Source organism: Uloborus diversus, chromosome 10 (assembly GCF_026930045.1).
Source record: "Uloborus diversus isolate 005 chromosome 10, Udiv.v.3.1, whole genome shotgun sequence".
NCBI classification, from domain to species: Eukaryota; Metazoa; Arthropoda; class Arachnida; order Araneae; family Uloboridae; genus Uloborus; species Uloborus diversus.
Window position 1 is genome coordinate 22,733,130 of NC_072740.1, and position 23,500 is coordinate 22,756,629.

Here is a 23,500-nt window from a genome sequence, read left to right on the forward strand (position 1 = left end):
TTCCCAAGAAAATCAAAATTTACTTCTTGTTTAAAAGTATGCTGAATTTGTTTCAAATTAACATGGTTTCAAAGTTGAATTACGTTGCTACCCGCTCCATTTTAGTTTAGTCATTCTTTACTAATGTTCTTGTTGAAAGCTGTAAATTATCTTCACATTATCCCTCATTTCTCAATTACAATTTACCCACATACAGGCCCGTCATTTAACAATCAAGAGGAGGGGAGCAATTGACCATCCGGATTTTCAAAACATAACTTATGCATTTTTGCTTTTACTTTGATGCTTTTTTCTTTAAAATGCATTGAATTTATACCCTTTGTGCCTCCCCCCCCCCCAGAAAAATTTCGAAAATACGGACCTGCCACAGTTTGTCCACAACAAAAGTACCTTTTTTATGAAAAATTTTGTTTTAGATGTGCCAATGATTGTCAATCTTTTAAGGGCTTTTCAAATAGATTTTTACTTGCTTTGTTTTGAAATGAAATTGTTTCCAAAACTACAATTTTCTTTTATGTTCCGCATGATAAAGCTTCGTTTTAGTGAACATTATTATCAAATGTCAATCATATTGATCATTAGTTCACTCTTCATCGATCATGAATTCTATCAACTCTTTTATTCAGTCTTTATCTTAGCATATTGAGTTAATACAGAAACTTTTTTGCGCCAGGGGGAGGGAGGAGGGGAGAATCCAAGTTCTCATGTTTCCAAATTTTCTTTCCAAAAAAAAAAACCGGTTTAACTTGAGTCTCTACCATTCTTTAATTTTTATTTTTGCAGTATACTGTACCACTTTTGTAAGTGATGTAGAAGAGAAATAATAAAAAATGTATTGCATGTGATGCATATGTAATCTGGTTGCAGTTTGAAAAATAATATAAACATAGATGTTGCAAAGACATCACAAATGCAGAATTCTTTCGAAAAATTGGAGTCAAATTCTGTAAGTACAATGCTGTGCTGTAAGTATCGCATTAAGTTTATTCACGCATACCCCATAAGAGTGATGAAAATGAAATAGCCGACTACTGGGTCCATACATGGTCGAGCACTGGATTTCAGTGGCCGAAAACTGGAGCATTTTCTTGTATCAACAATAGCTTAATTTTTAATATAAATAGGTTTTTATTTCTGAAACAAATTAGTGAATCACTATCAGAAAAGTATAACCTAAAGTTTTGCAGTGGTTTTTGTTGTTGAATTGATTACTGAAATTTCTATTTCAACAAAGATCATCGAACAAGCTCTCAAATGGCTGACTACTGGAGCTTTTACCCTATGCATAGAAAGTTTAGTTACTTAATTGCTACTTTAATTTTTATGCTTGTGCTTTTACTTCTGTATCTCTACGTGTGTTTTTGGGCATTAAATAATGAAATCCTATTAAATAAAGTAATTCGTACTTTTTGAATATAAGTTCTTCCAAAGAATGTTTTAAAAAGGGCACAAATTGCACTGCAGTTTTTATTGTTTTTAAAAAACATTTACAAGTGGAAGAGTAATCCAAGTAATAGTTACAAGTTGAAACAAATGCTTCATATAAAAGTAAGAAAATATTTTAAGATATTGGTTAGAGTAAAAAACTTCAGTAAAATCATCTTAAAATTTGATGTACATTTTTACACCTGATAGTACACTAAGTTAGAAACAAAACAAATACTTCGAGTGTTGTAACAAATGAGATGATTGAAGGGGTGAGAGTTGCATTTACTGCAAAATAAAATGAGAAATATTATTTTTAGCTTGCCCAGTAGATGCAGCAGATTTGCTCTTGCTTAATTCTAATCTGCTACATGTACTGGACAAGCATGGAAGTTGGTTTCACATTCTATTTGACACAAATGCAGCTGTCCCATTTCTCCAAACTCTCCACAATTTGTTGATGTGAAAATATCAAAAGCATAAATTTAAAAATGGCAGTTATAACTTTTCTGAGGATGATTTATGCAAAATTGAAAACAACACACTTTTGCTTATAGATTACTCACTGTTCAGTTTATAAGTACTGACAAGTAAAACTTTCAATACATATGATTTCAAAAGAATTTTTAAAAACTTTGTAAAAAGTACTTATCTTTATTACTGTATAAAAATATGCATTAGTAAATGTTTTCTTTTTGACCCCCCCCCCCCCCTTTTACTTTTGAAAGCAAAGAAAAGGCACACAAGTGACATATCACAAAATCTATGAAGGTTGTTGATGTTAGCTCTATTCTCAAAATAACTTCTCAGTAATCTTTTTAAACATTTTCACACTTTAGAATAACCGGTTTAAACAAGAGCAACTTAAATGTGAAAGGAAAAGGTAACAGTAAAATATAAGGATTTTCAAAATAAATTTTCATTTGCGCTGACTCAATATTTTTAAAGGTTCAACAGTTTCTCTGAAACATTTTTTCATTGATAAAACTATCAATTTAGCTGTCATTAGCAAATGAAAACTTTATGTTTGCTTCACAGTTCTTCAGGAGTAACTCTGAGAAGATATTTCAGTTTTACTTGACGTTCATCATAGACAACATATTCATTATAATTCAATTCACAATTGCTTGCACTTTCACTTTCAACAAGAGGACCAAAAACAGCTTCGGCTTCTGATCTGTTTGAAAAATTGAAAATTTCAAAATAAGTAAATAGGATAGAAATGGATATTTAAAAAAAAACACTAAAATTATTCATTTTCTGATTGTATTTAAACATGAATGAATCATTCCAATGAAGGAAAACCAAATCAAAGCATGCATTCCAAAATTTTAAAAAGAAACCATAAAGCATGTAAAATATTTTTTTTTAATGTTAACATTCATTTCCTTGTTTATTGTGACCAATTTAACCCCTTGTTGTGTCATCCAAATCCAGTTAGGGCAACAACTGCAGTTTTTGTGATGTTCGAATCAACTTCAGGCAAGAGGTAAATAAACATTTATTTTTTGTGAAGTCCAAGCTGAATTTAAATGCTTAATAAAGCTCTACATAAGCAGTCGCCAGTCGCCAGCTGGTGACCATTTCATTGAAAATGGTTACCAAAAAACAGAGTCCCAGTCGCCAAAGGTGGTAACCATGTTTTTGTTAACTTGTAAAAAACAATATCATGCTACTAAAATAAGCTTCTGATTCCATCTTTGCAATTTATTAAGGCGACTCTATTTTAAATCAAAATCCTCTGCGGTAGGAAAAGTTGTGTCTTGGCATCAAATAAGGGTGTTAAATCTTTTTTTTGGAAACTGAAATAAATTTATTTCTCCTGCCAGGCCCTTAAAATTCCCCCAAATATATGAAAATTGCATTTTATTTTTTTTTCTTTATATTTTCTTATGTATAACTTTTTGTATCGCTTGTGGTGGAGAGAAGTTGTGTATAAAAATCAAATATCAGTTTAATTTTTTTTTTTTTTTTGCAATTAACATACAGTAAAACCCGTCGAATGCGAATACTAACGGGACAATCTTTTTTGTCCATAGGACAGGGGTTTAATAATGTTATTTGCCTTGGAATCAGGGAATTAAAAATTGTCCGTATACGAGAGGTGTTAGCATTTGAAGGGTGTCCGTTAGGAGGGGTTTTACTGTATATTTATACACCCTGCTAGGCCTCTGAAGTTTTGCCAAATATGTAAAAATTGACATTATTAAAACCCCTTTTTTTTCATTTCTTTCTTTGCATTATTTTTTTAATCTCCTGTAGTGTAAATACAGTCGAACTCTCTTATAAATGAGCCCTGTTTTAACCAGAACTCAGATTTGACAAGGAAATCAAAGAAATTTGGTTAATACAGTCGGCCCTGCTTTAACGAATATCAACGTTTACGACCTGATCTGGTTCAATTAAGCGGTGTATTTGATTATACAGCGAATACAAGAAATAAATTTTAAAATATTTTACTGGTATTAAATCATAAATGATTCTTGGTTACTAAAATATAGAAATGAATTTCATCAAAATTAAGATATTTAACGTTTTTATGTAAAAGATTTTAAAAAATATGTGTACTAACATATGTGAATACAAAAATAATTTACATTTACATGCTTTATTTTTTCTTAAAGAACTCTTCTTCAGTTTTATCAGCATTCTGGTTTCTTCTTGAATCCAGAGTTTAGAAATCCCAAATTCTGCCGCAGTTATCTGTCTGTGTTTTTTCTTATGTTTAAATGCTTCTAAAACTCCGAACTTATAAGCTTACGTCCAGGGTTGGGTTTTGGATTGCCCAAAACTGGTTTAGGACAGGACAGGTGGTTTTTACCATCCAAAACTGTCTAAAACTGTCCAAAAGTGTCCGAAACTGTCTTAAACTGTCCAAAACTACGCTAAAGCTAAAGGGGTGTAATTGAATCAATTCCTATTTACTGCAATGTTCATGATGCTTAAATACAGATATTAATGAGGTTTAATTAATTAGTATTAGATAATATTTTTCTACAAAATGTTCATTTAAAAATATCTTTTAAAAAATAATTCTATAACATGAAAACTTGCTTACGTAACAGTTGGTAGAGTTATGAAAGGAAATTCACAACACTATCATGACAACTCATTCCAGTTCCATTTATAACTCAAAGGAATGTTATCAAATGTGCAATGTTTAGGTGCAAAAAAAAAAAAAAAAAAAAAAAAAAAACCTTAATTTTTTTTTTTAATGATTTGTCCAAATAAGTTTTATGTGATGTTTTAACGAAAATTATTTTTTAAATCATAGAGTAAAGAACAGGAAATTGATGATTAAACACTTATATTTTTTAAAACTTATATTTTATTCTTTTTTAGTTCATATATTTGATATAATACATTCTGTAACTACAAAAAATTGTCATTTATTGCATTTAAGTCAATTATTGCACTATATTTTGAACATTTTCTTTTTCACACATGCATAAATGTTGAAACATTTGGTTTATGGTAAAAAAAAAACTCATGGGTACAATTTGAAATTTTTATTGAAGAATTAAAATTTCTACGAAACTATATTAAAATCAGCTATATATTTACACTTGAATGTTCACATTGAATATATATATATATATATATATATATAATAATTTTGACATATTTTGTTCTGTTTTTGATATTTTCTCACAAAATATCGTTTCTCAAATAATAGTTTTGGACACTTTCAGACAGTTTCCAACAGAAAGGTTTTGAACAAGAGGGCAAAAACCTTACCAACCCTGCTCTCATTTGCACACATGCATAAACATAGGGAAATTTGGTTACCATTATCAAAAAGAAAATTAATAAAATTGAACTCATGCATACAAATTGAAATTCTAATCAAGAACTCAACTTCTATGAAACTAGATTAAAATAAGCTGCATAATTAAGTTGAATGTTTACATTAAATGAATGTTCAATATAAAACATTACTTTGATACATTTTATTCTGTTTTTGATGTTTTCTCACAAAATATCTCAAAAAATATAGTTTTGGACACTTTCGGACAGTTTTGGACACAAGGGTTTTGGACAGGACGGTAAAAACCAGGGTTTTTACCGTAGTGTCCAAAACCTTGCCAACCCTGCTTACGTCATTCCTTTTTGTGTTCATTTTACCTCACAATCAGCTCGAAGCAGAGCTGAAAATAAACAATCAACCAATTTTGGAAAAAGTCTTTCCGTATACTCCAGCTACAGAACCTCGTCACACTACAAACCAAGACTAATAATGTCATTGACAAATGTCTCTTCCAAGAACAAGAACTAAATAGCCATGGGAACCATTTTCCACACAGGAAGGAGGCGAGTTCCTAGAAGCATTTAGACTGCACAGGACTTAACCACAGCCAATCAAAGAAACATTTTAAAGCCCTACTCACTGCAGGCGGTCCAATTCTTCCAACACTCCTACCAAACCCGATGCATTTCACAACCTTAGATAAGATTACAGCTAGAAGCCAACTAATAAGATTACCCTCTTTTGTGCTTTGTTAAAAGAAACCTTTTGCAAGAAAGAGATGTAAATTTCGACTTGAAACAAATAGTTTCACTCAAAAATTTTTGAATATGTATGCGATTAAGTGGGGTATGGATGAAAAAACCATTTCTTAAAGTGGGGAAATTTAACATTAGTGCTATGGGATCTTTTTTTTCCACAGAGTTATATTTTGTTTATCCATTACCGATTAAGTGGGGACGACTGTACAATGTTTGGCTTTGGGAACATAACTTGATTTTGATGAGCAAACCCTGCTTAAAGCGAACAATATTTTTGTAATTCATAAAATTTCTGTTGATTTTCTCCACAGAAAAGATTTTTGGAAAAATTCCATTAACATTTTGAATTCAACTGATAGTTAAGAAATGAGACATAAATCCGAAGAACAAGTGATGACACAGCTGCTTTTGTTCTTGAAATTTGTTGTGTAGAGAAGCATTTAAAAATTATATATTTATTGAAGCGAATGTTATCATTTCCGAGATAGCCTTCTGGAGGATACAGTAGCTCAAAGCCAAATTTGTTGAAAAAGTTATGACATTCCGGCAAGTAAACACCTTTAAAAATTATATGATTGCTGTTTCATAGCAGTGGTTCCCATAGTGGGCACTGCGGCACCCTGATGTGTCAGAAGGAGAAACGAGGGGTGCTGTGACATATTCATGGTACTAATATATATCTATCGCATATAATAGTGATAGACCACTATGGTTCAGCGTGAAAATCCTAATTTTTCAAAGGGCAAAGTAGAAATGTCTAGAAACCTATGTTCTAAAGTAATTAATCAAAATAAACCAATAATTACACTATGCAACAAAAAATAACTTTTTGTCTGTATCCTGGTTTAAAGTAGTCAGTTTCTACTAATTTTGGGCTGAGAAAAACTAATATGGCAGTGGATTTCTTTAATTAGCTCTTGTTTTCAAGATACACAAAAGTCCATTGAAGAAAGATGCACAACAATCACACATTGATTTGAAGGAAAAGTTAAAAAGAAAAAAATCCTGTATATTATACAAATTCTGTATGAGATAGGTCTTGTTTCATTAGACAATGTTTATTTTTCCGAAAGCAGTGGTTGCTTTTGGCCTATTGCTGTGAACCCTTCATTTTCGATTGTTTATTGTAAATCAAAGAAGGACCATCTCTTGTAATAGTTCAGCAGCATCTGATGATCATTAACTGTGCCCCTGATATGTGTGTTCCATTGTAAAGATATCTTAGTAAAACCGTTGTTAATGCTCATCGCTCATATCTTTAGCTTTTAAGCAAAATATCCTGGAGGAAGGCAAGAAAAAAGTGTTTCAGAGACATATATTGCATTAATAATCATAGAATTTCTGTAGCAGTTATTTGACCAACTGTTTTTAGTTCTTGTTTTCTCTACTGCTTAGAAATACAGTCCCGCTGCTTATTAAAATCACATTCGTTTTGAGGACATTTGATTTTACAAAGAGGCTGATTTTATAAACCGGCATACCTACACTCACTTTAAAAAAAAAAAGTTTTGAAGTTTGAATACTTTGCAGACGAAATGAATTACTTAATTTACTTTTGAGTGTTTCAAAATACAGTCGACATTTTTCACAGGTTCTTTTTTATAACACCAAGAGTCTTAATCAAACAACAATACATCAATATTTCAACAGAACCTGAGAGTAAGTATTCAACAGAATTGAAAGTTTACAAAATGTTTTCTAACTTTCAGCATAATATTTTCCTATTTGCTCTAAAGTGCATAAAATAACATCAAGCACTTTCCCGACATCTATTAAAAAGGGCAAATTTCGCAAAGATTTCTTCCTCGTCTGAAACCTATTCCTTCAGTTCTTGGTGCTTATCTAACAACTTTTCGCATATGATGTGCAAAAGGTTGATTTTATAAAACGATGATATTGATTTTATTAAAGGATGATTTTAACATGTTTTCATATTGCAATGATTCTGTTCTTCCAGATTTGATTTTTAAAAGCAGCTGATTTTATAATCCAGTTATTTTATTAGTGGCGGGTACTGTACTTGTAACACACCCTTAAAAGCTTCCTAGTTTTTTTCTTCTGTTTAAAATTGTTTTTCAACAACAGTGATTTTTGATACATACGCATATTTGAAGGGCCGCTTAAAATTCTCATTAACCTTAGCTTCACTATATTTTAGAAATTTCCCGCTAAGGTATGGGAAAACCATCTTCCTTCACAGCTTTCAGGAAGTTCTTTATAATTCCCAGCAGAATGAGCATGGGTGGATCTGATAGAGGCTTATTTTGAGCATTGCTCTTCTCAAAATTTAAATTTCTTGAAGTCCATTTCGGTTTTATGTAGACATTTTCTATTCGAACTAGCGGGTTGAAGTTTAGAAGGCAGTCAGTCCTATGGAGGGTGTTTCTACCTCCTAGGAAAAAATTGCATTATTAAGATTTCACTACCCTAGTTGGCTCTGTATCTTGAAAACTAGAGCTAATCTTAACATTTTATGGCGATTTTTGTGTTTAGTGAGGCGAAATACTTTGGAATTAGTATTTTTGAGTCAGATACATTTTTTGTGATGGGTAGTGTTATCTCAGCACCAATTCTGAGCATGTTCTCGTCTATTCTAACAAGTTTCAAAATTGAAGGGCAAAGTAGATATACTGCAAGCAAAGAAAAATCAGTTAGGAATTAAGTTTTAATTTAAACATTTTGCTTTGTTTTGAATATTTGTAAGTTATGCATAATGCAGGGCTAAGAGTTGTCATGGAATTCCTGAAATTCTTGATTTCTTTTTTTTTTTCATGTCCTGGAATGTCATTGAATTTTACAAAATGTCCTAGAATTAATGAAATTTCAAGCCTATTATTAATTTTTTAAAAAATAAAAAGCAAATTTTCTATTCAAAAAACAGCGTGAAATCGGCAAATTGAATTTTCTCATTGCCGCACTGTAATTCATTTGCAAAGCTGTGGTTAACCAGTCGCCTCCGCTGAGCATGGGAGCCATCGAGATTCAGTGCATAGATATGTAGCATACACGCTGCGACAGCATTCTTCCTTGCGCAACAATGGCACACTTATTAGTGATTGGAGAGTTCACCCCATCGCTGCTGACATTGTAGAAAAACTGGAGCCTGTTTCTCACAATCTCGATCGATAGATGTGGTTTGTTGCTCCTGACATCATCTGTCGATGTTTTGGTCTACTTATCGATCAAAAGTTTTTCTGGCACTGTTTGAGTGATGTAAACCACCATCGAAAGTTGCATTCGTTGTTCAGGTGGTCCAGTGGTGCCGATTACAGAGTGATTGATCAAAATCAATGGTGACCGGCGTATTTATCTGACATATGTGAAGGTTTTATGAGAAGAATTCAATCTATCTATTTAGTTAGATATTGGAAGAAATATTAGAAATCACATTGGCAGTGATTAATTAATCTGTTAAATTCTAGTTGCCCATAAAAATTAATAAGTTTTCCAAAAATGAAAAAAAAAATTAATTAATTAATTAAAAATGAAAATAAAGTTTTCTCTTCCAAAAAAATTAAGTTTAATTGAAATAATTGGGATCAGTAATTTTAATTTCTATGAATTATATTTAACATTTATAGTCATACATATAAAAACAGATAGAACTTTAATTTTATTTTGAATTTTGCATACATTATTTTTGTGCTATTTATAAATAATATAGTGTGGGATAACATTTTTGTTCCTTAATCCCCACTAGCAAATAATTTAAAAAATAAATAAATTTCTATTAAACGTTTACAGGAAATTTTATTTGTAACAAATGTTTTGAGTTAAACGTTTGTGCATGAAAAAAGTGGGTGTTCAAAGGAGAGGTGTGGGGGAGGGGGATAGGTTTGTGGCACCACTAAAGATAACTTTTCTTTGAAAAATTGCACAATTGGGTTTTAGCGTCATTATTAATCAAAGAACTTTCTCTAAAACATTCAGGGCACAATCTCAAAAATCCTACATAAGTCCCACAGTAAAACTCCTTCCGTCCCCCCCCCCCCCCAATTCAAAACTCCATTTTTATTTTTATAAAATAATAATATGAAAAAATATAAAATACTATTATTAAGTCAACTATTTGTTCTTTAAACATTTGTTTTGATGGTTATATATTGTAGGTCCCACATGTGCTTCGAAAGCAGTCTATAAAGATACGAATAATGTCCTGGTATTTTATTAAAATTAGGTCCTGGAACTTTTAAATTTGAACTCTGACCCCTGATAAAGCATACTGAGTAAAACATGGATCAATGTTATAACTTAAATAAGCATAGAAGGTTCAGAAGAAAATAAACTTACGACAAGATGGTCTTTTCAAGAACACTTGGCTGATATTTTCCGACTCCTTGGACACTGTTATAACTTCTTGGTAATTCTTTTGGCATTTCTTGACTACGCATTAGCTGCAGTGATCTGCCCACTGACACCTAAAGGAAACAAAAGCATTCATCAAAGTTAAATATGCAAATACAATAATGATAAAATATAATCATAGCAAATTTACAGCAGATGTTAACATTCAAAATGTAAATCAAGAATGATTGTAAGTTTGAAAGAAAACCTTTCTTTTCAAAAAGGCCCCCAATGCCAATATAAGAGGTTTATTTTAAGTATTTTGATAAACATATCAGATGCAATTTTTCAGTCAAATTATGTAGATATATTAAATTTTCACAGAAAGTCGTGGAAATAAAACAATTGAGGGATGTGGTAGAATGCCATAAAATCAGAAATAATAGATCATGCAACATCATGATATTTGCATTAAAGTATGATATTTTGCGAAATTGCCAGAAAATAGTTCCTATTGGATATAGATAAATTATTCCTAAGCAGAAAAACAAAAAGGTGAATTCTGAAGGTTTAACACACAATTAGTAGCCCAAGACTAGACTTAAGTGAAAAATTATGAACAAAATTTTACTCCTGTGATGAATTGTAAAACAATTCTTTTGTTCTTTTCAGTGCTAGTTGTTTGTGAAAATTGGATTAACATAGTGTGATGAAAAATACATAGATTTGTATACATCCAAAAACGAAAACATATTTTGCAGGTAAAACATTTTTGGAAAATAGTCAAACTCATTAGAATGTTTTTTTTTTTTTTTAGGTAAAGCTTTTCTTGAAATTTTTTAAAGGAAACTGGAAGTAGTAGTATAATTTTGAGGTAAGGATTAGATTTTTTTTAAAAAATAAGTTTGCTAGTCCAGTTAAACAGGCTGTACCTCTACTAATTTAAAAGTTACTTACGGTTTTTTTTTTTTTAATGTTTCAGATTAACCTGACATCAGAGAAGCAAATTGATGGAAATATGCCAATGTTTAAATATATATGGACAGGGAAATTTTTCGGATTATGCTTGTACTTTTATTACATGATAAAAGGACGAAGAATTATGTAGTACCAAGAATCATGAGCTGTGAAATGAATGTTAAAGTAGGTAATACAGTCCTCCATGTATCAAAGTGACAACTTGCGAAGGAAAATTTGGATGTATAGAAATTTTGATACATAAAAAACAAATTTAATTTTACAGTAATTACAGTAAAACCTGCCTACAACGATACTGTTGGGCCCTAAAAATATACTGTTATAGACAGTTTGATTATTTATGCTGACATTTTGCAGGGCCCAAGGGAAATATCGTTATAGACAAGTTTTCTGTAGACAGTATTGCTATACACGGGTTTTACTATACTACTTAAACAGAAAAAAGGAATAGCTAAAAATTGGTTTTACAGGACAAGTCTCAAAAAAAATCCAAAACGACTTTGCTGTTTTATTCTAAAATTGATAAGTTTCTCCTATTGTTTGCCCACCTATTAATCCCAACTGACTGACTTATGGAGTTTGTGGTGGCAACCAAATGAGCTTTCTTCTTCTCCCGAGTTTAATTTTAGTGAAGCAAATGGTCTAAAGACAAATAAAATGTTCCATTCTGCTCAAAAATAATTTTCGTACATGGAAACAGTTTTTGGATGTAATGAACATGGAGATTTACTAAAAGTTTGACATGTGGAAGTTCGATTTAAATGCCTTTTTTCATGGTTGTAAATTAATAAGCCTTTTTTTCTATTACTTTAGTTAAATAATAAGAAAAATTTCCTTGTCCTGACTTGAGTTTATCCAAAAAGTTATCCAAATACTTAAAATTTCTTAAATAAACAAATATTTAGACCATTTTGACTTATTACTGAGTATTTAAGATACTTTAATCACAATTTGCTAGATTATTTATTTTTAGCAAAGAAATAAAAGTAACTTTTAAATTGTTTTTGTTGACATGAAGAAGAAAAACGCAAAAAGGAATGAAAATTACTAATTGAAGCACAGCACACATTGACAACCCTGGCTGTGAAATGCCTTTTTAACAGACTTCAAAAAAGGAGGTTATGATTTCGTATTGCGGCTTTTTATGTATGTTTTTGTATTATTCCAAGATTACTAGAACGATTTGAAAAATTCTTTTTGTGTTTGAAAGGGTATACTTCCAAGATGGTCCCATGGTAATTTGGTCTGGATCTGATAAAGGGGCCAGGAGAAATCCAAAAAACTTTGAATTTCACACATTGTGGATACGTAATCCAGCTTACGTCACATGTCACGTGGTGTTTCCGTGATCGGTGTATTTTCACAGCAAAGGTTTTACCTTCGTCTTGAAAAAGTTTTCTCGCGTCATATGGATGATTAATTTTTGCTGACTGTTAAATTTTACTTATAGGTGTTACTAATGTTTTACTACCTAGCAGAACAGTAAATTAAATATATTTTGCTACTTTAATAGCTGAATCAACTATCTTAATGTAATTTTAAAATAAAATAACTTTATTCAGTCACTACAATGTTTTTTTTTTCTATTTCAGTTTTTAAACATATTTAGTGTTCAATCCAATAGTCCAGTCATTTGGTAGGAAAAAAGGGGGTTACCTGGAAAGTTTTCCGGGAGCTTTGAAAATTGGATATTTTATAGATTTTGATGTGCTCTTTTCGAATTTCCATTTTGCCACCTCGTATCTTTGCCGCTTGTGCGACCATATTGAACATATAAAAGCGGTATTTTGAAGATATCTCCTTTCTGACTTATTTTGCGATAAAAAAAATCATATGCAACATTAATTTATGCATTATATATATTGATTCACATACAAAATTAAACAAAACATTTCCTACAATTTATAACATAACATTTTTTTTCTTTTTGCAAAATAAATAATTTAGGCGTACGAGCGCCGAAAAGTTATTTAACAGCATTTTCGCATAGATGTTTTTGATGGACCAGAAGTTACACCGGTTCATCGTCTTCAGTATCGATTGAGACGCAGTGGCGGATACAAGGGGGGGGGGGGGTCATGGGATCCCGTACCCGTGCAACAGTTTGAATGTTTGCTCGAAAAAATTAAAATTTTGATCGAAACCGTAAAAAGTGCATACAAGGACGGGGGATCATGGGGGGGGGGGGTCATGACCCCCCATTAAAATCTGCGACAATACTTTGCAATCTGTTTTGAGGTTCATTGCATTTAAGTAGTGAACATGACTGCTTAAAAAAAAGAAAAGTCGAACCGAAACCGTATAATAGGAAACAGTAAATAGTTTTAGATTTCTTTTTTTTGGGAGGGGGGGGGGGGGGGGGTATTAACTGTCATTTATAATATATGTACTTAAAATATGTAGGCAGTAAAATAGCTTTTCTTGAGACAGTTAGTTTGCGGCGCTGTGTTCAGGAGCCAGTATAATGAAAAGCAATAAAATAGTGTCCGACGCCCGATCGATTTTTTTTTGCAACAAATTTAATCAACGATAGTTGATTAAATTTGTTGTATGGTTAAAACTGTATCCAAAGCTGCAGGCATAGCTTCAATTGATAAAACCTTTGAGCGTGTAAATGTTTTATTTTATGTAAAGTCTCTGTAGATTATAATTTCTTTCTGTTGTAATTTTTAGATAGTTTCGTTTTTAGTCGTGCTGAGTTTATTTTTAAATGTGCTCTAAATAGTTAATTAGTGTAAATCAGTGTTTTGGATTTAGTATCATGCAGGAAATGTAAAATTTGAGTGTCGTGTTAGCGCAAAACCTCATTATACCAAGGGTCTCGTAAACTACTGTGTGATACGTATTGTTGTGAAATATAATTTACAATTTACAATATTACAATTTTAAAACTTACATTTTACAATTTTAAACTTAAAGTGATTTCTGTTGGTTTTTTTTTAGTGACTCGTTCATTTGCTTTCAGAAAGCAAACTTTGATTAAGTCCAACTAATGATGAAGATTAAAAAAATTGTACATAGTTGCGCATTTGAAAAAGACTTTTTTCGCAATTGTCGGAAGTTTCCAAGACGCTATGGTCTATTTCTTTCTCTATCATGCTCATCTTAGTTGTTTTCAGACTCATGTGCTTGACGCTTGCTTACTCCAGATGCACGTAAGAAAGGACTCAACGTCATGTACCACATACTGTATCCTACGAACCTATTTTATATTTACACCACTAAAAAGCAAAAAAATAATTACTCTTAAATTAAAAAAAAATATATCTTCAAAAAACACCTCGGAACTAAAAAGCAAAAAATAACCGATTACACTTACATATTATTTCCTACCCAAACCTAGAACTGAAATTTATTTTATAATTCCAGTACAAAAATCAACTAAACTACTTAAACATCCAATTATAAAATAAACACTTATTTTAATTATTATATGATGAATTATTTTAAATACCTAACTAATTATATACGATCTCTTAATTTTGAATAACCTTTTGAAGTCGGGGCCTCCTATAAACTTCTACCTAACGTAACTGAGTAGATTTAGTTTTAAAGACTAATTTCGTAATTTCGTGTTTAGATAAATTGGTGTTTAATTCAGGTTTAATTTTTTAAATTTATTTAAAGGTAATTTATTTCTTCATTTTTTCCCCTTTTCATTTTTTTTTTCCTGATGTCATAAAAACTCTTGAACCTGTGAAGTATTATGGTGCAAACTGCAAATTCATACGACAATTTGTTGGTTTTCTATGAATTTTTTAAATGTGTCAATGACTTTAAGGACACCCTGTATGACTGTCGTGCTAGGCACAAAAGGGGAACCTACAGTTGAGCTCAAATTGAGATATTGCATTTTAAAGTTTGGCTCATCCATATATTTGTTTCAGAATAGTTCCCGATCAAATGACCCTAAAACATTTTATTTGTTAATTAAAATAGGAAACAGAGAACAACTTGGTTACAATAACTCATTTTTGCTCAAAAGTTGCAGGTATGACTACTTTTACTACTGTGTTTAGTACGGCCATACAGTTAACTGAAATTCCAGTTTACATTTTGATTCAGCTTTAAAAACCATTACGCAGATTTGGTTTTGGTTTTCTGTTAAAGAGGTAAAGAAAAACCAATTTAGTTTTCATTTGAACTTAGACTAGATTGGAAAAAAATTACACTCAATAGCTTTCATTTTCAAACAGTAAAGTTACATTGCAAGGAAGAGAAAAAAGACTTTTTTTTTTCAAAAAATATCCATCATGTTTGAAAGTCAATAATTACTATTATTATTTCAAGTTAAATGGCAATCTAAAGTAGAAAAAGTAATTGTTATGATTAGACATACCTCACCACATATTATTGGTTGAACGACGATTTGACTTATTTCTGGTATTTGACCAAAAAAGTTCTGAGCTTTAAAGCAAAAAGACTATTTTTTTTCCAATTAAACTTACCTGTATGTGTATTTCTGTCAAGCAGAAAAAGATGTGTGGATTGCATATATTTTTTAATGAGTATCCCTTTATATATTCCAAGAAAAACAATACCCTCTATTAGGAAACATTTATTTATATGTATATATATATATAATAAAAGTGAAAAATATTGAAAAGACCACACCAAAAGCCCATAGATGCGCAGCGCAGCAAAACTAAAAAGCAAAGTAAATAAAAAATTAAGCAAACAGAATTTCAAATGTTAAATAATTTATAAATAATAAATGATGATAAAAAGGAAAATTGCAAACCGCTATTAAGTAGGAAAAGATAAAGTATGAATCCAGAGCTCATCAGCTGTGGAGGATTCATTAATTATGGTCAAAAGACCAAAATTTTAACTATGAACTAAAAGAGAATGTTTAAGCTCCAGTACATGCAATATAGAGTAACAATGGGCAAAAGCACCACTTGCTAAACTAAAAACAATAAACTAGAGCTCAAACCTATAACTAAAAGCAGGGGGTTTCACCTCGACTAATTAGGAAAACAAGTTCCGATAATTAGCCATCCACAGGACAGTACCTGCCTACAACAAAATTGTCTTACCTTGAAATCCATGTAAACAAAGCCAATTCCATTGTTCAACCTGATAAAAATCCATTCCAGTTGTCAACGTAACAATAAAATAAAGATAAAAACATATACAGAAGATCAATCCATAGACATACCGAGTCGCCTGTTTCCCACGTGTAAAAATTCATCCACCCCGGTGATTCATAAAAAATGGTTTGTCACGGTTGTATCATACATTTACACAGTTAAACAGTTTCTAAAGAAGAGCGAAATGCTCATCGAAGGCTATACTTAAGCAAATAATTTCAACTAGATTTTTAGGGAAGTTATTATTAAAAAGTAAGTTTTTAAGTACTGAAATATCTTGCTTAAATGCAGAAATGGTATTGCAAATTCTTTTTATTCTGATAGCTTGCGAAACAATGATGCCAATAAAAACCTTTTTAATTAAGCAGGAGGAAAAATCTTGTAATAATAACTTCCCTAAAAATCTAGTTGAAAACATTTGCTTAAGTATAGCCTTCGATGAGCATTTCGCTCTTCTTTAGAAACTGTTGAACTGTGTAAATGTATGATACAACCGTGACAAACCATTTTTTATGAATCACCGGGGTGGATGAATTTTTACACGTGGGAAACAGGCGACTCAGTATGTCTATGGATTGATCTTCTGGATATGTTTTTATCTTTATTTTATTGTTACGTTGACAACTGGAATGGATTTTTATCAGGTTGAACAATGGAATTGGCTTTGTTTACATGGATTTCAAGGTAAGACAATTTTGTTATAGGCAGGTACTGTCCCGTGGATGGCTAATTATCGGAACTTGTTTTCCTAATTAGTCGAGGCGAAACCCCCTGCTTTTAGTTTTAGGTTTGAGCTCTAGTTTATTGTTTTTAGTTTAGCTAGTGGTGCTTTTGCCCATTGTTACTCTATATTGCATGTACTGGAGCTTAAACATTCTCTTTTAGTTCATAGTTAAAATTTTGGTCTTTTGACCATAATTAATGAATCCTCCACGGCTGATGAGCTCTGGATTCATACTTTATCTTTTCCTACTTAATAGCTGTTTGCAATTTTCCTTTTTATCATCATTTATTATTTATAATTTGTTTAATATTTGAAATTCTGTTTGCTTAATTTTATATATATATATATATATATATATATATATATATATATATATATATATATATAAATTTTTCCATTTTTCCAAATTTTTCCAGCAAAAACTGGAAAAGAAAAACGGTTTTTCTCCACTACTTCAAAATTTCCGGAAATTTTACATCTCTAGTGGTTTGTAAATACTTTTGGGACTTTGATCAAAATCAAGATTATGAATTTCTTAATGAATAATAGCTGGTTAACTAGTTCGCAGTATGGCGTCAGGAAAGGAAAAATCGTGTGTTACTAATTTATGTTATTTAACAAGGTTACAAGCAAGACAGCACTCCAACACTTTCTGTAGTACAAAAGAATGGCTTGTGTCTCAAAATATCAGTGTAATGAACTGGCTAGCACTCAGCCAGTATCTCAATTCAATAGAAAAGATCTCGAGAAGTTTCTAAAGTAACCTATACCAGAATGGGATGCAGCATTGCTATGTACAAGAGCTCAAATCATCAATCAAGGGAGCCTGGTACAGACTCTTAGGTCTTGACCGCTGCATTGGCGGCAATGGTTTAAAAATTTTCCATTGCCATTGGTTGAGGCCTAACAGACTCACTCCCAAAACCTTTCATAATCTCGTACTATCAATAGAAAATCACGTATTCGAGCTCATCAGATGCGACACTAACCCCATAGACTACTAAAAGACTTTTATGCTTTCCTAAATGTAAATATTTCATTTTTGTGCCTAAACTTTTGTGACAGCAAAACTGTTAATCATTTCTTTTTATGAAATCTCATTTTAATTTCTATGAAATTAAATGATGTTTTTCTTTCAAAACATGAATTTGTTTAAATAAAGTAAACATTTTAAAGCTATTTGGTGTATGCTTTTCTTCTTATCAAAAGATTTTGGTTGGGCTTAAAATTTCCGCCACACTATATATACATTAGGGTAGATTGATTTTATTTATTTATTTTTTTTTTTTATTTCAAATTTTACCTATGTGGAAAAGGTGTTCTGCAATATACAGATTCAGAAAAAAATAAAACTGAGAATTAAATTTTAAGTTAAGCACAAGAGAGATGAATTTGAGTTTTTTTTTTTTTTTGGCAATAAAAAAATTTTGAAAAAAAATTAGAACCGACTTCAAAATTGCTCTAAAAAGTGAAAAATAATTTTATTCTTTAAACATCATCGATAATGCTTTTAAACATAATTTTTGAAGTTGGCGCAAAAACGATAGATAAAATCATTCACAGACATAACTCAACTACAAATATAAATTTAACCAGGCCCAGTTTCTTCACAATCACATACATTATGCATTGCTGACAACATATTTGAATAACAATATAAATGCTTCGTTCGTAACTTTGGATGCTTTTCTGAAAAAAATTATGAATGAAACATGGTTACACTGGATTTTACGTTTTGTTTTTGCGCCAACTTCAAAAATTATGTTTAAAAGCATTATCGATGATGTTTAAAGAATAAAATTATTTTTCCCTTTTTAGAGCAATTTTGAAGTCGGTTCTAATTTTTTTTCAAATTTTTTTATTTCATTCTTTTTAGTGTAAATGTAGGTATTTCAGAAATAGTAAGAAGAGACCATCACGAAACTTCACCTTATTTTTTTAATAAAAATGCACCATACTAAAAAAAAAGCCCTATGAACAAGCGTTATACTTTAAGCGATTGGCACTAAAAACGTATCTTTGTTCCTCTCTGGAATTCATGTGTAGTTAATTTAATTATAACTATTTAAGTATTACGTTTTTCCTAACTAATTTTCATTTCACAGCATCTAAGTTGCTTATTATGCAATCCTATATCTTCTTACTTAGCTCCGATCATCTGTTATTGGCATAGACGATAACGATAAAAATGCTACTATCAGCAGGGTTACCAAAATAAAATTATTTACGCCAAAAATGAGACGACAGCGCCAGATTCCCGATTATCGGAATACCCCCCTGAAGAAACTTGATGCTTGCTTCAGAGAAGCCTTCATTCAAAATTATCATTACAATTACTATTAATGTTACTGTCGTATGGCACCAAACTTTCATAACAATGGGTTTTAAATTTAATCATTTAATAGGGAAATTGCATGAAATTTATGGTTTTTGGCCCATAACTTTTTTTCTAAAGAACAAATATGGTCAAACAAAGTAATGGGACCTAAGTTGAGCCATCCCCTATCCATTAAAAAAATAATCATCAAAATCAGGTGACTAGGTGAGATGCTGTGAGTGGACAAACAAAAAAAAAAAAAAACATACATATGGTAAGAACTGTTAACTGCCTCCTTTTTGAAGTCTGTTAAAAAGTTGAAGTCAATCAATTTTCATTTTTTTTTTTTAGAATTTTAAATTCTATCTATGCAGATAAGGTGTTCCATACCATGCAAATAAATTAAATACTGAAATAAAAAGTTAAATTTTAAGTTTCAAACTTTTGCAATGGCGTCAAATTATAGAAAGCTGAGGTATTTTTTGGTAAAAATTCAAAGTCAATCTTTTTTTTTTAAATATAATTTCAGAATGTACCTTTACAAAAATATGCTATAAGAAACATAGATGAAGGAGGATGGATTTAGAAAGTAAAAATTAGGGTAGCCACATTGGCGCAAGGGGTGTTAGATTTAGTTAATTGAACATTTTTATGGCAAAGTTCAGTGCTTTCTGCCAAAGTAAAATAAGCATTTTAAATCTTTTGAATGCTTATTACAATGAATTAAAATGTACTAAATGATGACAAGATAAAATCTACATGTACATTTAATACTTTCTAAACTTAAAATATCATTGGAATTACAAGAGATAGTAATCACTCTTCATGTTGAAAACTGGCATGAGGCTTCACGATTTCAGGCAATTTTGTACAAACCTGTCATTTCTACAGGGTCCATAGACAGCAGCAGATGCTTCTGTGACTATTTTTATTATTCTTTCTGTAGCTTTAGCGTGGCAGGGAAAATTTTGGATAACTGGTGCAATTATTGCTGTAATGGTTCCTGGGTTCACCATTGCTTCTAAAAGCAAAAGAACACTTAAGTGTTCAGTGAGAAGAGGTTCTGTCACATTTTCCCACATTGACATTATCTGTCCCGCAAAAGTCAAAATCTGGCAAATTGCAAACGCTGATGTTAACATCCATGTAGTGTTTGGGTTACAAGCATGCGTGCTTTCAGAAATAATCTAAGTGCCAATTGCTTTATGTGATACCTGTCACTAGCTAAAATTGATATCAGGACATTTTCTGAATGACCAAAAAACCTGTTTATTTTAACATCGGGGGGGGGGGGTCAATGACTTCCTTCAAATCATTTGACAAATAGCGTGAAAGAATGATTGTTTGATGCAAAAGCTGTGCACCATAGATTACAAAAGTTTTCGTTATGATCCTGAACCACATAGGCGCATATACTTACAATGAACGCAATTAATGTCACTAAAGTCTCAAATATATTATCATGAGCTATATAGATTCTGAGAATTCTGTTCACAGTTGTAAGTAAGGTTGAGTAGCAACATTTCCAGGGTTCTTTTGGGCAGACTTTCGCTGCAATGCAGAGTGGCATCAAAAATTCTCATTAGGTACCATTGATCAGTGCTTAGATCTGTTTTGTTAGTCACTTCCCATAACGTGCATTCTATCGACATGAAAGTAACAGGTAGTTTCTGGCTCCAGCCAACAACTTTCCTATTTCGACAGTGAAGCTTCTGGGCCTGGACATAATTCCATCCATACGAGTGAATAGATGAGGAAATGAAAGGTCATTCACATGTAAATGGCAAACAATTCATTGTAGCGGGTGCTTCAGGATCAGTTCTATGTTTCGAATAACATTTCCTTTGACTCCTGCGCTGACATCGGTTCCATTGCAACCAATTTCAGTAAACCTTGCTACATCTATCTCATTATCAACGAATGAATGAAATTTACGATGCGTTTTCCAATTATTTGGGCTTTTCTGAGATTTGCAAACACGTGGAGACATACTCAGAGCTAGAAATGAAGTATTCAGGAGATGAAATATTGCAAAATATTTAACACTACTCAATACTCAGTAACGAATAATCATTACTTTTGAGCATTTTAACTAGGAAAATAATTGTTTTGGATCAAAAATATTTAACTGAAATTATGCAATTTTTAATATGTTTTCCGAAATTCAACCCCTATGTGGCAGTATAAATTTTGCAATAATTTTTTTAAATTTATGTTTCTTAATCTCCATATCATAGAACATCTTCCCTTTATAGGTGGATTTGTTTTGACGAAATCTGTTTTTTTTTCACCATATAAGAGCGATCTACCCTAATATACATATGGTTCCCAATAGAATGCAAATTACCCATACAGACAAAAGTTTACAGCATTAATAATTATGACTTACCTCAGAGAGAAGTAAAAGTCCTTCATCCTTTTTTTTACTGAAAAAGCAGTAGTTAGCACTTTTTGTGCAGACATCAGCAAAGTAAATACCTTTACCAAACATATATCCTGTAACAGGAGCTTCAGGTGGTGCTATAAGTAATCCCTTTTTCAATATACCTAACCAGTTGGAAAGTCTGGATCCATGCCATAAGAGCATCGTATTCCCAAAATCTTTAAAATTCCTGTGTTCACTTTCCTTGTAACATTTAAAAGCATCTAGTAGTTTCAGCTTATAACCATGAGTTGGTCCATGGGTACATTCCAAAATATTTTCCAGAACCTATTTACAAAAGAATGCAAGCAGTGAAGAATTAAAACATCTCTTAAAACTTTAGAAGTTATAAGAAAATAATTGATTCAAGGAATTAGAAATGACAAAAAGGTTTCTTTATGCAAACAAATTAAGGAACTGATATGCACTGAAACATGGTTTTAAAAACATATATATTGTTAGAAAAAAAATTATACAAAAAAATGAAATTCTTAAATGTAATGCAATGCTGTTTAAGGTGTCTAATATTGAAATAGCTTGTAATGAATTCTGGAAACATATCGCAATCCAGAATTAATTCGGACATTTAAAAAAAACCTTTATGTTCTAATACCATACCTGCCTACCTCCAAGAAAAAAACTCCAGAAGATTTTTTTTTTTTTATGCAGAAGATTTTAACACAAAATAAAATCAAACAGGACACCTACCCACTTTACATTTAACAGTATGAAATTAGTTATGAATTTCAAATCAATTGAACTTACTTTTGTTTAGTAAAAATTACTTGCATTGCTTTCTTTACAAGTTTGGAAATAATGTTAGTCTTGAAAAAGAAAAAAAGAACGAAGAGAAAACAGCAAGAAATGAGCAAACGAGAAGATGATAATTTCATATTGTTTGAGAATACTGCTTGTTTCATATTTACGTGCAATATGGGGTTCTACAACACATGAGGAATTAAAACATAAAATGAAAAGGAAACAACTAGACATCTATTTTGTTGCCATTGGGTAGAATGAAATCCCCCGCCAAAGCATTTACAACTGTACTCATGTCCAAAATTAAGGTCACAAACATGTTTTTCAAAGTAATTCTAAATGGCTACCAATAAAATTTAAACAAATTGTATTTTATATATAGTAAATGGCAGGTAACACGATTTTAACCTTTGTTTCAGAAAAAAAAGTTTAGTATAATTTTTTGACGAACTACTGAATTTAGAACGTTTAGGCATCTGGGAGTTTTGCCTGAAATGTTGTGAATATTGCATTAAAACAAAAATTTAACCTGTTTCCGGTTGGAATGAGTTTCTTTAATCATTTAGACTATTCCTGGATATGGAGAGCTGTTGGCAGGCTTGAAGCGGATCAGTTTCAAGCGGAGGTGGCTCGATGATTACAAGTGACACAGAAAGTGGTATTCAGGTTGTCAAATCAATTCCAAACAAGTTGTACTGTAACCAGGAAGGCCTGTCAAGGGCATTACAGAGCAACGACGGCTGCACAGAATCACACTTTGGCATTAAGCACACATCAGCATAAGCTAACAACGGCTTTTCAACTTCTCGTGACCTTGCTCCCGCCCCTGGAGTAAGAATTTCCACACGGTATACACACGTCTAGCAGAGAGGGTCCTTTATACCCAGTCACCAGTTCAGTATGTTCCTTTATCTGCCTCCAACAGAAGAGAAAAGTTGCTGTAGAGACGAATACATAAGTCTTGGGAACAGCGAGAATGGGCGTGTTCTTTT

General features: G+C 31.5%; 1 protein-coding gene across 1 annotated transcript in view; it reads right to left on the reverse strand.

Annotated features, from left to right (window-relative positions):
- Window positions 1-1,466: 1,466 nt before the first annotated feature.
- Window positions 1,467-23,500, reverse strand: part of LOC129231526 (poly [ADP-ribose] polymerase 2-like) — a 79,050-nt gene continuing 57,016 nt past the window's right edge. The window contains exons 9-11 of the mRNA XM_054865865.1: window positions 21,717-22,037; window positions 10,222-10,349; window positions 1,467-2,602 (exon numbers count right to left, since the gene is read on the reverse strand). Coding sequence (XP_054721840.1) covers window positions 2,458-2,602; window positions 10,222-10,349; window positions 21,717-22,037 — 594 coding nt within the window. The 3' untranslated portion in view covers window positions 1,467-2,457. The remainder of the gene's footprint in view (window positions 2,603-10,221; window positions 10,350-21,716; window positions 22,038-23,500) is intronic.